Raw genomic sequence first — 14,591 nt, forward strand, 5'->3', positions numbered from 1 at the left:
GTCACAAAGAGATGTGACTTAGCGACTGAGCAAAACAACTCTCCAACTCAGATGATCTCAAGCAGCTCAACAGAAAGTCTACTGATACAGCATGTGCACACACCCATTCAGTAAATACTACATAAATAGATCTAACCAAATACCAGCACAAACCTTTAGGTTTTTACTTAGCCTTTCTTCCTCTTGTGTGTCATAATAATCTTTTTCCCTGACCACATTTTTTTCCTTAATCATTTCCTTCTGGTCTATTCAACGTCAGAAATTGTTTTATGTAGCAACAAGCTTCTCACAAAAATCTCCATGTCCCATTTTGAGAAATTGGCCTCAAGCCATTTCCTGCTTTGGTCTTTAAAAAAAATAATAATAGCTGTTGTTTGCAGAGTAATCAGAATTTCATCAAGAAATGCTGTGTACATTAAATCTAAGTCATGTTATTGTTATAATTGCTAGTATTAGAATAACAAGGTGGTGACCTTGTTCATCTCTAAAACATTTGATATTGTTTAGTGAAGTTATAATAGATGAGAAGCTGGACTTTCAGAAATCCAAGGTTGAACTATGTACCCTGTGGATGCTTCTTAAATAGTTATTTGATGACTAATCAGTTATTTCATGGGCCTTAACATAGACAAGATGATGTCAGAGCAGGCAGAGTTGAAGAAGTGAGCTCACACAAAGGACCAACCCAAAGAATTCTCAGGGAAGTGTCAGTAATATTTGTACAGTATGTATAAAACATTCAAATATGTGAAAGCATTTATACAATCTAAAATCCCTTACAAATGTGAAAGGAATAATTATAATTATCAAGACAATAAAATAAGATCCAGCAATCTCACTTCTGGGTTTATGCCCAGATAACTATACTTCCTTTTGTTTGTTTTTGACACCACACAGCATGTAGGATCTTACTTTCCCCATCAGGAATCAAACCCGTGCCCCCTGCATTGGAAGCACAGTGTCTTAACCACTGGGCAAATAGGGAATTCCCTGGATATCTGTACTTCCACTTTCACCCAGCATTATTCACAATTGCCAAAGTATGGAAACAACCTAAGTGTCTGCCAATGGATAAATGAATAAAGAAGATGTGGTATACACATACAACAGACTATTATTTAGCATGAGAAAGGAAATCCTGCCATTTGCTACAACATGCATGGGCCTTGAGGGTACTGTGTTAAGTGAAATAACTAGACAAAGACAAGTACTGCATGGCATCACTCATATGTAGAATGATAATAGGTCAAAGTCATAGAAACAGACAGTAGAAAAGCGCTTGGCAGGGGCAAGGGGGTGGGGGAAGCAGGGAGAAGTTGGTAAAAGGGTTCCTTCTTTTAGCTTTAAGATGAATAAAGTTAGGGGATCTACTGTGTAACACGGTAGCCATAGTCGATAACACTGTAATGTATCACTGATATTTTCTGAGAGTTGAACTTAAATACTCTCACCAAGAGAGGGAAGAAGGGTAAATATATAAGATGATAAATGTGTTAACTTGCTGGTGGAAATCCTTTCACAATGTCTATGTATGTCAAATCACCAAGATATACACTTTAATTATCTTACAATTTTATTTGTCAATTATACTTCAATAAGGCTGGGGGAGGGGGGAAGGCAATAAAGTAAAAAAGATTATCTTAAATGGTGATTGTTTCTGGTATGTTTGCTAGAAATCTGTTCTGGGCAAGAGTTTTAAGTTATGGAATAGAGCCTTTTTCATGGGAATATTGATGTTTTTAAACTCTTCCAAATTTCGGGCTATTACATCAGCATGAAATTCAGAGCTGATTCATGTTGAGTCTGTTTCTTTCTGCAATTTTAGGCTTTATTCATTTAGTTTCCCCCTTTTCACATGGTGTCTCTCATTTTGATAGCTTAATCTTCAGACATTAATGCTCTGAAAATGAAAGTCGCTCAAGAGTGTAACTCCTTGCGACCCCATGGACTGTAGACTGCCAGGCTCCTCTGTCCTTGGAATTCTCCAGGCAAGAATACTGGAGTGGGTTACCATTCCCTTCTCCAGAGGATCTTCCTAACCCAGGGAACAAACCCAGGTCTCCTGCATTGCAGGCAGATGCTTTACTGTCTGAGCCACCAGGGAAGCCTGTTAATACTCTAGGCATATGAAATATATTCATTCATTTTACAAATGCATGCAAATATTTTCGGGAGTCACAGGCATAATCCCTGTTTAAGGAGTTAAAAGAGATCACAATTCAGTAATAGAGACATAAAGGAGAGCTGTCATAAAAGATGACATACTAAAGTCCATGGGCTGTCCATCCACGTGCAGGGACTGGGTCTCATACATCTTTGTATCTCTGATGTCAGGCTCATTCTGGCAGAGAGTAAGTTTATTGAATTGAAATTAATTTAGACATTGGAACCAGGTGAAGAGGAAACCAGGAAGACCCATGCTGAGGGATCGAATGAGTTAGGTCTGTCCCTAGAGGGATATGAGAACCCATACACGGTATAATGAAAATACAACTTTCCAGGTCAAAAGAGAGTGATTGTATTAACATGCAAGTTGTAGATACTAAGATCAGAGATACTCCGGCCCACCAGGGTATCAGATGACCGGTGACTTTTTAATTACATGTTCACTGGCATTCATGGTCAGAGCAGAGGGTATGAGTCTCACCTCTACCCCGCTAAGTGATTTTTAATAATGTAAATAAATCCTATGCCTAGAGTATAAAACCTATTTTAGGTCTACCATATCCTAGAGTTAAGTCAATAAGAGATGACTTTTTAAGAAAAAACAAAAAACGGTTTACAAAAAAAAATAAATCGAAACATTTTAACTTTTAATGCGATGTGTAAGAGGCTGGATAGCTTTCCAGTTTCACCTTGAAAAACATATCCTTTAAGAAACAAACAAACAAAAAAAAGCTGACGGACCAGTCCCGGGGCTGGTCTCAGAGGACCTGGCTCTCTCATGCCAGCTCCCAGGCCTAGGTCATACATATCCCCTCACCTCTCTGGGCCTGTTTCCTCCTATAAATAAAGAGTGATCTCCCACCTCGGTCCACACTTGACTATGAAATGTGGCTAGTTCGTATAAAATGCATGACAGATTTCAACGTTAAAACTGTAAAATATATTATGAATCGTTGAATATTGAGTATATTTTGAAATATTTTGCATATATTGGTTTCAATAAATCTATATTAAAATGAATTTCACCTGCTTCTTTTTGCTCTTTGGATGTGACTACTAGAAAATCGTCGTGCGCAGCCCTGGTATTGATCACAAGTATCCTTTTCAGCTTTATGACTCAGCCAGGGCCACCGTGGACACGTAATTCACGGTTTGATTTCCTTGCATCGAGATACGGAAGGATTGGCTGGGAATGAGGAGGCTGGGGCGGGGCCCTGCCGGAAGACACAGACCCCTCCAGCGTTGGCTCGGGCTCTCGGAGCTGGGAGGACCCCGACTCCCGCGCGGGGCTGGTGGCCGCAGTCTGGTCGGGTACCCAAGCCCGGGGCGTTCAGGGGACTCGGGGCGGGGCGGGGCGCGGCTCTCCGGGCTAGGCGGAGTCGGGAAGAGGGTTGGTGCGTCAGCCACACGCGCGGGGAAGGAAGCGGGCCTCAGGTCCCAGGCGGCCCGCGCGGGCGCCCCGGCACGTCCGCAGGCTGCAACGAGAGGTGGCGGCTTCTGAGAGGAAGGAGAGACGAGGGCGGGCCTGGGAGGCGGCCGGGAGGTGGGGCGCGGCCGGGGGCTGGCCCGCGCGGGCTTCATCTGCGGACGCACGGCCTGCTCCCGAGCGCTGGGGATTCCGAGGCGCGGCACGACCAGCGGCTGGAGCGGCTATGGGCCGCCGCTGGGGCTTCCTGATCGGCTTCTTGGTCGCCGTGGGGTTGCTGGGCTCGGGCCACGGCGAGCAGCAGCCCCCAGAGACGGCGGCGCAGAGGTGCTTCTGCCAGGTAAGCGGTGTGCGCGGCGGGGCTGCGGGTCCCGGGACCCCTGCCTCTGCCTTGAGCTGCGTCCCGCGCGCCCGGGTAGGTGGGGCGCCGGAGGGGTGTTAATTTCTCCACCCTTCCGGAAGAAGCCCCCGGTGTTTGTGCTCCCTGGCCGGGGCTGGGTCCTCTGCCGCTCGCCTGGGTTGATGTGAACAGGTCCGCCACCCGAAGACTCTGAACCGATGCCAGGGCGCCCTCCCGCGCTTCTGATCAGGCTTGCGGCGAGAGGCATGGGTGCCCCGCTGTCTGTTTCTACCTAATTGGTTTGTGCATCTCTGTTGGTCTTTCCTGCCCGAGAAGCGTGCACACACACACACACACACACACTCAGTATTTGTTATTCTCACAGAACCTGGGTCTTTTTAACTTCCAATTTGACTTGGAACAGCGTGGGCTGTGCCTTTGCTGGGTCCCTTCTCCACCCTTTCTGGTCAGAACAGACTTTTGAAGAGGGCTGCCCTCAGATCTTCCTGTCAGGCTGGAGAATGGCTTCGTGTGGTTTTTCTGTGTCTTAAGCTCAACTGCCTGGTGTCTTTGGGGCCGCGGTTGCCCCGTGTCCTTTCCTTTTCCTGAATGTAGTGGAACTCTTTTACCGCGGCGTCCGTATTGCTGATCCCAACTGGGAGACCGGTCCTCAGTGTACAAGTTTGATAACAAGCTTATTATAATTATTTCCTTCGGTTAGTAAGAAATGTAGATTCCTTGAGCAAAATATTCAAAGAAACTTACAGGTTTTTGGTATCCACAAGATGTGATATTTTAATGTCATTGTTATTAAAAGTCACCTTTTGGTTGATTTCTGTCGATAAAAATGACATTTTATACAACATTGAGGGATGGGTATCCAAATTGTTCCTTTTAAGTAGATTTTACTGTTAACTTATTTAGTTCTATTATGGTCAGTAGTGGAAGGGATGGGGGTGAGAAGAGGAGAAAGAGGATGGTAACAAATAAACATGAAGACAAAAATGGAGACAAACATATCGATATGTATATATCAACCAGATCAGAAAGAGAGATAAAATTTAAAAAATGGAGAAAGAAAAGGGGAGGTGCAAATGATCCATTCAGCAAACATTTATAAACACTATATAAATTGATCTGAGAATTTGTAATGCAGAAATACCGTGGCATAATTCCTGCCCTGAAGAGCTCACAGTTTAGTAAATCATGTTCTTTGGGACATGAGGAGAGGCGGGGATCCTTGGTGTTCTTTTTTTTTTTTTTTTTCAGTTAGTAAATATTGCTAGAAACTAAAAAAGCAAATTTTCACCTCAGGTTTGGAAATAAAAGTTCAAATCTTCTCTGGTTCTGTTGGCATTGGCCACAAAGTCCTTTTGATTCTTTTTTTGTTGCTACTTGTAGCCTTGCCTTCCTTCCTGTTGCCTGTCCTTCTTGCCACTTCTGCCTTGAGTTACCACACCATCACGCCTTGCCACTGCTGCGTGGGTGCCTGGCTTGTTGTATATACATGGGGATTCTGATTTGAACCACGGGAGCATGTATTTAGGGCTTCCCTGGTGTCTCAGGGGTGAAAGAATCCTCCTGCAATGCAGGAGACACAGGTTTGATCCCTGGGTTGGAAAGATCCCTGGAGGAGGGCATGGCCACCCACTCCACTATTCTTGCCTGGAGAATCCTGTGGACAAAGGAGCCTGGGGGCTGCAATCATAGGGTTGAAAAGAATCAGACACACTAAACGACTTAGCAGTAGCACGTGGTTATTGGACCTCAGAAAGCCACTGAAGTATGTGCAAAGTTTTACAAATAATTGGACATAATTCAACAGGCATTTATTGAGGCCTAATGTGAACAGACTTTGAGAGGTCAAAAAATAAATTCGAAAATTACAATTTAGTACCAATTCTTGCCACTCCAGAGTACGCAGACTGGTACATAATTGGTGCTTAGCAAATATGTGAATGCTACAGTAGCTGGAGTATATTCTTAGTTAACAACGGGTTGATAGCTCCCAATGCATTTTTTGCCCCCAGTGAATCTGTAAACTTAGTTATTGCATATGCCTGTTAGTTGACTTCACATCCTAGTAAAACCATTTTCACTGTATGTTGTAAGTTCTTTTGAGAATAGTGCTTCAGTTTAGTTGCCCACAATAAGTGACCAGTTGTCTGGAAGTTATGAATTTCCCTTATATACATTCCTCATCCCCCTCCTAACTGCCACTCCTGTATCATTCTGTTAAAAAATGTTTAAAAAAAATTTCTTACATAGAAAATTGGCTTTTTTTTTAACCTTTTAGTATACAAGTCAGTGAAGTCTAACACATGAACAGTTTCATGTAAAAATCTCATAAATAAGGACTCACCCTTCCTTTAAATTAAAATAGTATTGTAGCAGGTATGGGATTGAAGTAAGTGAAGATTTTTCAGAGTTTATTTCTCTCTGACAATTATTTCCTCATTATGCACCATTAGAGAGAATGAATATAACCGAACTTTAGTCCCAATTCATAGAATCCCAGGATGCATTTTAAAGAAATCATCTCAAGAAGAGATATTGAAGCCAGTTATGGAGACAGTATGGACACCTTTTTCAGTGAAATTAATTAGAAATGCATCTGTAAACTTTTACACTCAGAATGTTTTGTCACTCAATATAGTTAATGCTAATAAACACTCAGATCCACTTCTTTGAATTCAGTAAATCTCCATCAGGCTAATGAAAGGGGAACAGTTTGGATAATCCAAAATGGCTACATCAGAAGTGGATTATTTCTTGTTTGGAATGCATTGTAGATACACTCTATGTACATGTATTTTACCTGTCTGGGTGTCTTGTTCAGGTCAATTTAAAAAAGTTTGTGTTAGTCAGAGTGGCAGGACAATGGTAAAGACACTTGATAATATGTTGGGTAGTGGGTGGAAATAAGCCCAGGATTAAAACTTAGTCAGAGGGATCTTTGAAACAGGTTATATTGGAGAAATGTCCATTGGCTCTGAATGCCACCTACATTCCAGGGTTTTCTGAACAAAGCATGTGGACCAAAGTGTGTTTCATGTTGGTTGCTATGCTTTGAGTCATTTAACAATGATTCTAGTTATAGCAAGACCAAGACTTTAAAGCAGAAATTGCTCTTAGTATTTTGTGTCCTTAGAAAGTTGCCTACTACCCAGGATAGAGTCTTTTTGGTGTGTCTGTGCTTTCTTTTGACAGAGTTGTCCCAGTCTGCTCTGTCAATGAATGAATGCCTCGTGTATGTGTGTTTGTGTGCATGTTTTAATGGTCACAAAACTCAGTAAAATTAGTGCAACTAAAGTTCTTTGCCAAATAAAGCACATTTTGAGCACTTTAAAAAATATTTCATTCAAGTATGAGGAGTATACTCTTACAGTGCTTTGCAAAAAAATAATAATCTGTGGTAGGACTGGAAGTTGTTAGCACACAAGAAAACTATTTAGGAAAAAAAGCTATTTGATAGGGTTTTTTATTTTGTCTTTCGTTGCAAAGTAAAGGATACCTGTATCCAAAAACTTGAGAACAGACCAGTGTTATTTTCTTTTCCCTTGCCTTTTGTATTTTGGAATTTGGTTCAAACCAATCAGAGTCAATGGAGAAAGTAGTGGAGTTAACTTTTGATTGTCAGTTCTGTGTTCCCTTGGGGCTACAGATGTAAAATTTTTGGAGAACTTTAACTGCAAACTTGGCTTTTTTTTTTTTTTATCTTGTTCATTAAAAAAAGAATGTTGTAGGGTGCTTTGGGGGAATAGTTAAGATCCCTGTCACTGGGAACATTTAGGCAGTGGTAGGGTAATAATAATGATTAACATTTACTGGGCATTTACTCTGGGTCATTTTATCCTGATATGAACTCTTTGAGATGAGATCTACTATTCTATTGGGTTCGCCAAAAGTTCATTCAGGTTTTTCCATAGTATCTTATGGAAAAATTCCAACAAACTTTTTGGCTACCTCAATATTTTTGTACTCAGATAGGAAATTGAAAGTGTTAGCCACTCAGTTGTGTCCTACTCTTTGCTACCCCCATGGACTGTAGTTCGCCAGGCTCCTCTGTCCATGGGATTGTCCGGGCAAGAAAATTGGAGTGGGTTGCCATTTCCTCCTCCAGGCGATCTTCCTGACCCAGGAATCAAACCCTAGTCTCCTGACTATCCTGCACTGCAGGCGAACTCTTTACTGATAAGTTGTTAGGTTGAAAAGCATGGGGAATGTCAACAGCTGAGAAGTATCAGGGATGAGATGCAACCCCAGAAAGCCTAACTCCAGAGCCTGCCTGCTAAACCTGTTGTTACACACTGCCTCCCCTCGAGGGTGTGTAGAAGGGGATTGCTGGGTTGCTTGGAAGAAAGCAATATAAGGCCTTCAAAGGCTTTCCTACTCTTAAGAGACCAGGACTGAATAGTGTTAGGCCTACCTTGGTCCATATATCTACCAGCCCTCAACAAGGGCCTTTCCATTGCTTCCTATTCGTTTGGCCCGTTGCCCAACAAAGCCTGATTATCATCCGTCACTTTGTGGGTGTGTTGTGGGAGCAGGTAGGGGACTGCATTTTTTAAAAAATTCAAATTCTTATGGTAGGGCCACAGTTCTGTTTTACTTTGGGAGATAGTATAGTGGTTCCTTATGCCTCCATAGCACATTCTGAAGTACAACATCAGCCATCCTTTTCAAACATCGCACCCATCTTTTGGTCTTAGCTTACAGGTAATAGGACTTTGCTTCATTTCCAAGGTTCTGCCCTGGGTCCATTAACTGGAGTTCTACCGTAGACTTTTCCTGAGACTGTTCTGGTCACATACACGGTTCTCTGATGTCTGAAACTGGGTCTGGTGTCATACCTGCTAGACTCTCTTCCAGAGATCAGGTTCTGCTGCCTGTTGGCAAGCTTCTCTGAACAGTCAAAGGGTTTGGATTTCTGAGGATCTTCCTGCCTCTCCTTTGCTAGACTGTTTCCATCCAGTGAAGCTCCTGTCACCCCTGTTCCACCTCCTTAGCTGCCCTTCGAGCTGAATTGTAGTTGGTAATACCTCCCACTTAGTATCTAAGGTAAGAGGCAGAAGATTTCTAAATCTACCATTGTCCTGCTTTCTCTTCTCGGTGGCCTCTAGGCTATAAGCCGTCTCTGCTCTGGAGGTATCATGTATTTCTTTCTGGTTTGGAGCTTCTTATCACTGGCTTTGTAATTAGGATGTCGATCAGCAGATATTGGACCCAGAGATTTGTTTGTCTTTGCTGCTTGCTTTCATTGCCCTGTGAGTGCCTTTCTGCCCTCTGACCTGGCATGGTCTGGGGCACTCGCTTCCATTATAGGTGACGTGAACGTGCCTAGTTATGGTTAGGCAGCGCGGTGCTAGGCTCCGGTGAGGGAGAGTGACCATGAACAGCTTTCATTCATGTATTCACCATTCCAAACCAAAAATAATCGCTGAGCTTCTATTGTGAGCTTTCTAGAAGTGCAGTGCTCAGTACCAGGAATACAAAAATGAACAAACATGAATTTGCTCTCAAGGTTCTTAACTCTAGGGAGTGGGAGTGAAATATAGATACGTTCAATAGAGTGAGGTCATTCTTGTGTAGGAGTATGTGGAGTGTGATGGAGCTCTTGGGAGAGACAGTTAACCCAGCTGGGGTTGAGTGGTACCTGAGGGGACCTTCCCAAAAGAGAGAAGGATAGATTTTTACCTTAGAAATGGATTGCCTCAAACCCTTCCTCTTCAGTCTTTTTGTGTTTTTTCTTTTGTGATTTAATGTGACTCTCTAGCCCCGTCCCTTTGGCCTTTACAGCCTTTGTGCCTATTATTCTTTGTATAATAATTTGTATCCAAGGGGAGAAACAGTAGCTTATTTTATGTTCTTAGAAGTTTTGCCTTGAAAGCACAAAAAGAAAGAGGCATGAAAAATCAAATCATCTATGTTAGAAGCACTTTGGGCTTCCTTCGTGGTGGTAAAGAATCTGCCTGCAATGCAGGAGACCCAGGTTCAATCCCTGGGTCTGGAAGATCCTCTGGAGAAGGGAATGGCAACCCACTCCAGTATTCTTGCCTGGAGAATTCCATGGATAGAGGAGCCTGGCAGTCTACAGCCCATGGAGCTGCAAAGAGTTGGACATGACTGAGCGACTTATACACACACGCACAGAAGCACTTTTGTTTTGTTGGTACCCAGAATTAGGACTCTAAGATTATTGTATACTGAGAGAATTTTTAGCAGGAAACAAGGACACATTTGCATATGAAATGAAAATAGTTATTACAGTGACAAAATATGTAGCTCAGATTTCTAGAAACTGAATTCTTTAGTCCAAAACAAATAAGACTAGGCAAATTGGATATGAAACAAACAAACAAACAAAACTTATCTCTTGAATATTGCTGTCATCATCCCAAGTATTCTTATTTCTTAGGTGAAAAATTTCCATTACTGTTTTGTGATGTTCTAAAATTAAAAGATAGTGTAGGATTTTACGTATTCCAAAAGGAGAAGACCTAAATTCAGTATTTCAATGAATTATTCTTTATTTGCTTCCTTACCAATAGTTTTTTAAGTTATTATTTTATTGGCAATACATCTCCCATAAATATAATCCAAAGTAGTTTATAATGCATTTGGGGGCTGGGCGTGGGCAAGAACGCCACTCCCTTCTCCAGGGATTGAACCCAGGTCTCCCCGCACTGTAGGTAAGATGCTTTACCGCCTGAGCTACCAGGGAAGCCTCAAAGTAGTTTATAATGCAGATATTCAGGCCAAAGTCTAAGGATCTCTTTTCTGCAGCATGCTGTACATTAAAAAAAATTAAAAGGTTACTTAAAAAAATCATAATGTGTTTTTTACTTAAGGCAATGCTTAATTAATTCTGTTAGGCGTTTGCCTAATCCCAAATAAATATCTCAGAATTTTACCTTCACAATTGATAACATTGTCTGATTATAATATGTTTTCCCACTGCATATGATTATAATATGATTTAATAATTTGATTTCTTAAATAGAGTTAAGACATTGATTTTAAGCATTTGAAGATTAGGATTGGCTTTGTGGTTAATTTGCCATCTCAGTGTTGCTGATGATAAGTAATTTTTAGCATCATTTGCAAATCTATAAAAATTATCATGGCTGATATTTGAGGGTTGTTATATCCTTAAGTTATTGTTTCACTTATAAATTCAGTATCATTTCTTACATTCACCAACCTTGTCTATGACCTACACATCCTGTTTGAAACTAAAAGGAAAGACAGAGACAACTGAATTATAGGATTACTGGGTCTCAAAGAATTCAAGGGTGGTAATGCCTTCAGGAAAGATGGTAGAAGTGGGAGTAGGCAAACTCAAGGGAATTCAGCTAGCATATGTTCTCCATCTTCTATTTCTGCTTCTTTGTGTATCTTGTAGAATCTTTCCTCTCTCTGCCAGCTAGCTGGCTTACATGTTCCTCAGTTCACATGATGGAATATGGTCTGAGTTTACTTCTTTAGTGTCAGGGGGAGACATCGCTCCTTCTTAGCCTCAATTCCAGAGTCCTGGAGTGGAGACGATGACTTGTTTTGGATTTGAAGCCCACCCCTGGTCAGTCTGGAGGGTGGGATGGGGATATGGAGTGGCTGCAGGGAACCAACCAACTCTTTGGGGGTATGTGTATCGTTTTGAGTTCAGTGCACCCTCCCTACAAATGGTATCCACTGCATTGCTGTAGGTATATAGTAAGAGCAATAGCATTACTCAATTATGGTCATGTCCCAGCTCAGAAAATTATATGGAGGCAAGAGGCTAGGGGCTGGTTGAGTAAAGGGCTCTTTTATCAAAACCATGTGAGGAAAAACTCTGCGTCTATGATATTTTGATATAATACTCCATTTTCTTTCTAACAGGTTAGTGGTTACTTGGATGACTGTACCTGTGATGTTGAAACCATTGATAAATTTAATAACTACAGGCTTTTCCCAAGACTTCAAAAACTCCTGGAAAGTGACTACTTTAGATATTACAAGGTATTTAAAAATTTGTGGGGTGGTATAGGAATACTTAAAGCTTAAATGGATAATTACATTTTCTTAGGAATCACTGAGCTTCAAAATTGTGTTTATTATTTAAAATTGAGCAAGGCTATATTAGGAAAATGCAGTTTGTAAGAATGAACCATATGGTTCTGAAATGACCCATTGAATACTTTTAATTTCAAAAACTGAGTTTTGAACTCTAGTGTTAGAATCTAGCTGGTTAAATTGAAGTCAGAACAGAAACTTTTGTATTGTTATCAAAGTCATGAGTTGTTCATAACATTCCAAAACATCAGATTTGCTCCATTTAATTTAAAAAAAAGAAGTATTTTTAAGAAGCATGACTTTATTCTGACCAGTATTATTTTAACAATAACTTGTGATGTTTTATCTTGAGATATCCATTGAAAAAGTATAGAAAACCTGATCATTGGAATATGCAGTGCACACTGTGTTCACAATTGTCTGTTAGCTATTACTTTCATTGAAAGGCTGTGAGTTGGGAAAAAAAAAAAGACTGTAAGTTGAACAGTGATGACATGAGCTACTTTGGCTCCCAGTTGCCATCTGTTCAGGAACTGGTTAGTAGCATATTTTGTCTTTATGACCAAGTCTACCAATTTGCTTAGACCAGCTACACATTTATACCATCACTGAAGCTTGACAACTGGTAAATGGATGAAGTAGAATAATTGCAACTGATAACATGACCAGGTTACAGTATCATAATTCAACATCTGTCTGTTACAATCTTGAGATTCTTATTTTTGTAACTTTTCTCTAATTTTATTTTGCAGGTAAATCTGAAAAGGCCCTGTCCTTTTTGGAATGACATCAGCCAGTGTGGAAGAAGGGATTGTGCTGTCAAGCCCTGTCACTCAGTAAGAACAGTCTATACATTTAAGAACTGTCACATGTTTTTTGGAGTAATTGCACTTTTTGAAAGGGTGCAATATAACTAAAATAATATTTGAATCTTTAGGTTAAATATAATGTTGTTTAAAATCAACATATTAAAACTCTAAACTTATGACTATAAAGCCTATTTCGAATTATTCTGTCTTCATAATAGTAGAATTTAGATTTTGTGGTTAATACAGTCTGTTGATTTATTACCCAGAGTAATAAAAGCTATTGTTCTTTTGGCTTGATATTTTTATTTATTTTTTATTGGCCGTACCGGGTCTTCGTTGCTGTGCGGGCTTTCTCCAGCTGCAGCAGGTGGAGGCCCCTCTCATTGTGGCAGGCGGGCTTCTCATCCTGGTGGCCTCTCCTTGTGGAGCACAGGCTGTAGGCGCACAAACGTCAGTAGTTGCAGAGCACAGGCTCAGTGGCTGGGGCTTCTGGGCTCTAGAGCATAAGCTCAGTAGTTGGAGTGCACAGGCTTAGCTGCTCCATGGCATGTGGGATCTTCCCAGACCAAGAATCGAACCCCTGTCTCCTGTGTTAGCAGGTAGATTCTTAACCAGTGGACCACCACGGAAGTTCCTTTTGGCTTATTATTTGTTTTTCTTATGTCTTAACTACAGTTATGTATGTACTAGTAAAAAAGTGAAATTTATTGAGGTACAAATGTAGTCCTGCAGTCCTTCCCCTTTTCTGAGGATGTATTCATTTTCCTCCTTGGCAGGGATTTGAACAAAACCACTGGCTTTGCTTAGGAGTTCTGAGAGCATTAAAATTTGAAATATTCCACTCTGAAAGCAGAGAATTTTACCCTTTTCAATGAAAGCATTTTTTTCCCTTTAAAAGTACATATTTTTATTTTACTTTCTTTTATTGAGATAAAATACATATCACATAAAATTTACCATTTTATTTTAGCCATTTCTAAGTGCACAGTTCATTGGCATTAAATACATTCACACTGTTAGACAGCCATCACCACCATCCATCTCTAGAACTTTTACATCTTTCTAAACTGAAACTTCATGCTCATTAAACAATAAATTCCTATTCCTCCCTCCCTTCAGCCGTGGGAGGTCACTGTTTTACTTTCCTTCTCTATGAATTTGACTACTCTAGGTACTTCATGTATAAGGGGAATCTTTATAATATTTGTTCTTTTGTGTCTGACTTATTTCACTTATCATATTTTCCAGGTTACCTATATTGGAACATGTGCTAGATTTTTATCTCTTTTAAAGACTGAATAATATTCCACTGTATATGTGTACTACATTTGGTTTATTCATTCACCTGTTGATTGACTTGGGTTATTTTCACCTTTTGGCTCTTGTGAATAATACTGCTATGAACATGGATGTACAAATTATATGTTTGAATCCCTACTTTCAGTTTTTTGGGGTATATACCTAGAAATGGAATTGCTGGATCATTTAGTAATTTTTAGTTCAATTTTTGAGCAACACCATGCTCTCTTCTGAATTTGGCAATAAGGAGTTCGTGATCTGAGCCACAGTCAGTTCCTGGTTTTGTTTTTGTTGACTGTATAGAGCTTCTCCATCTTTCGCTGCAAAGAATATAATCAGTCTGATTTCGGTATTGACCCTCTGGTGATGTCCATGTGTAGAGTATTCTCTCGTGTTGTTGGAAGAGGGTGTTTGCTATGACCAGTGCGTTCTCTTGGCAAAACTCTGTTAGCCTTTGCCCTGCTTCATTTTGTAATCCAAGGCCAAATTTGCCTGT

The 14,591-nt window shown here is 40.7% G+C and overlaps 1 protein-coding gene across 1 annotated transcript in view; it reads left to right on the forward strand.

The window, feature by feature from the left end:
• Positions 1–3,584: 3,584 nt before the first annotated feature.
• ERO1A (endoplasmic reticulum oxidoreductase 1 alpha) overlaps positions 3,585–14,591 on the forward strand; it is a 50,664-nt gene continuing 39,657 nt past the window's right edge. Inside the window, exons 1-3 of the mRNA XM_043470777.1 lie at positions 3,585–3,932; positions 11,814–11,933; positions 12,740–12,823. Of these exons, the coding sequence (XP_043326712.1) occupies positions 3,819–3,932; positions 11,814–11,933; positions 12,740–12,823 (318 nt within the window). The 5' untranslated portion in view covers positions 3,585–3,818. The remainder of the gene's footprint in view (positions 3,933–11,813; positions 11,934–12,739; positions 12,824–14,591) is intronic.

Source organism: Cervus canadensis, chromosome 6 (assembly GCF_019320065.1).
Source record: "Cervus canadensis isolate Bull #8, Minnesota chromosome 6, ASM1932006v1, whole genome shotgun sequence".
NCBI classification, from domain to species: domain Eukaryota; kingdom Metazoa; phylum Chordata; class Mammalia; order Artiodactyla; family Cervidae; genus Cervus; species Cervus canadensis.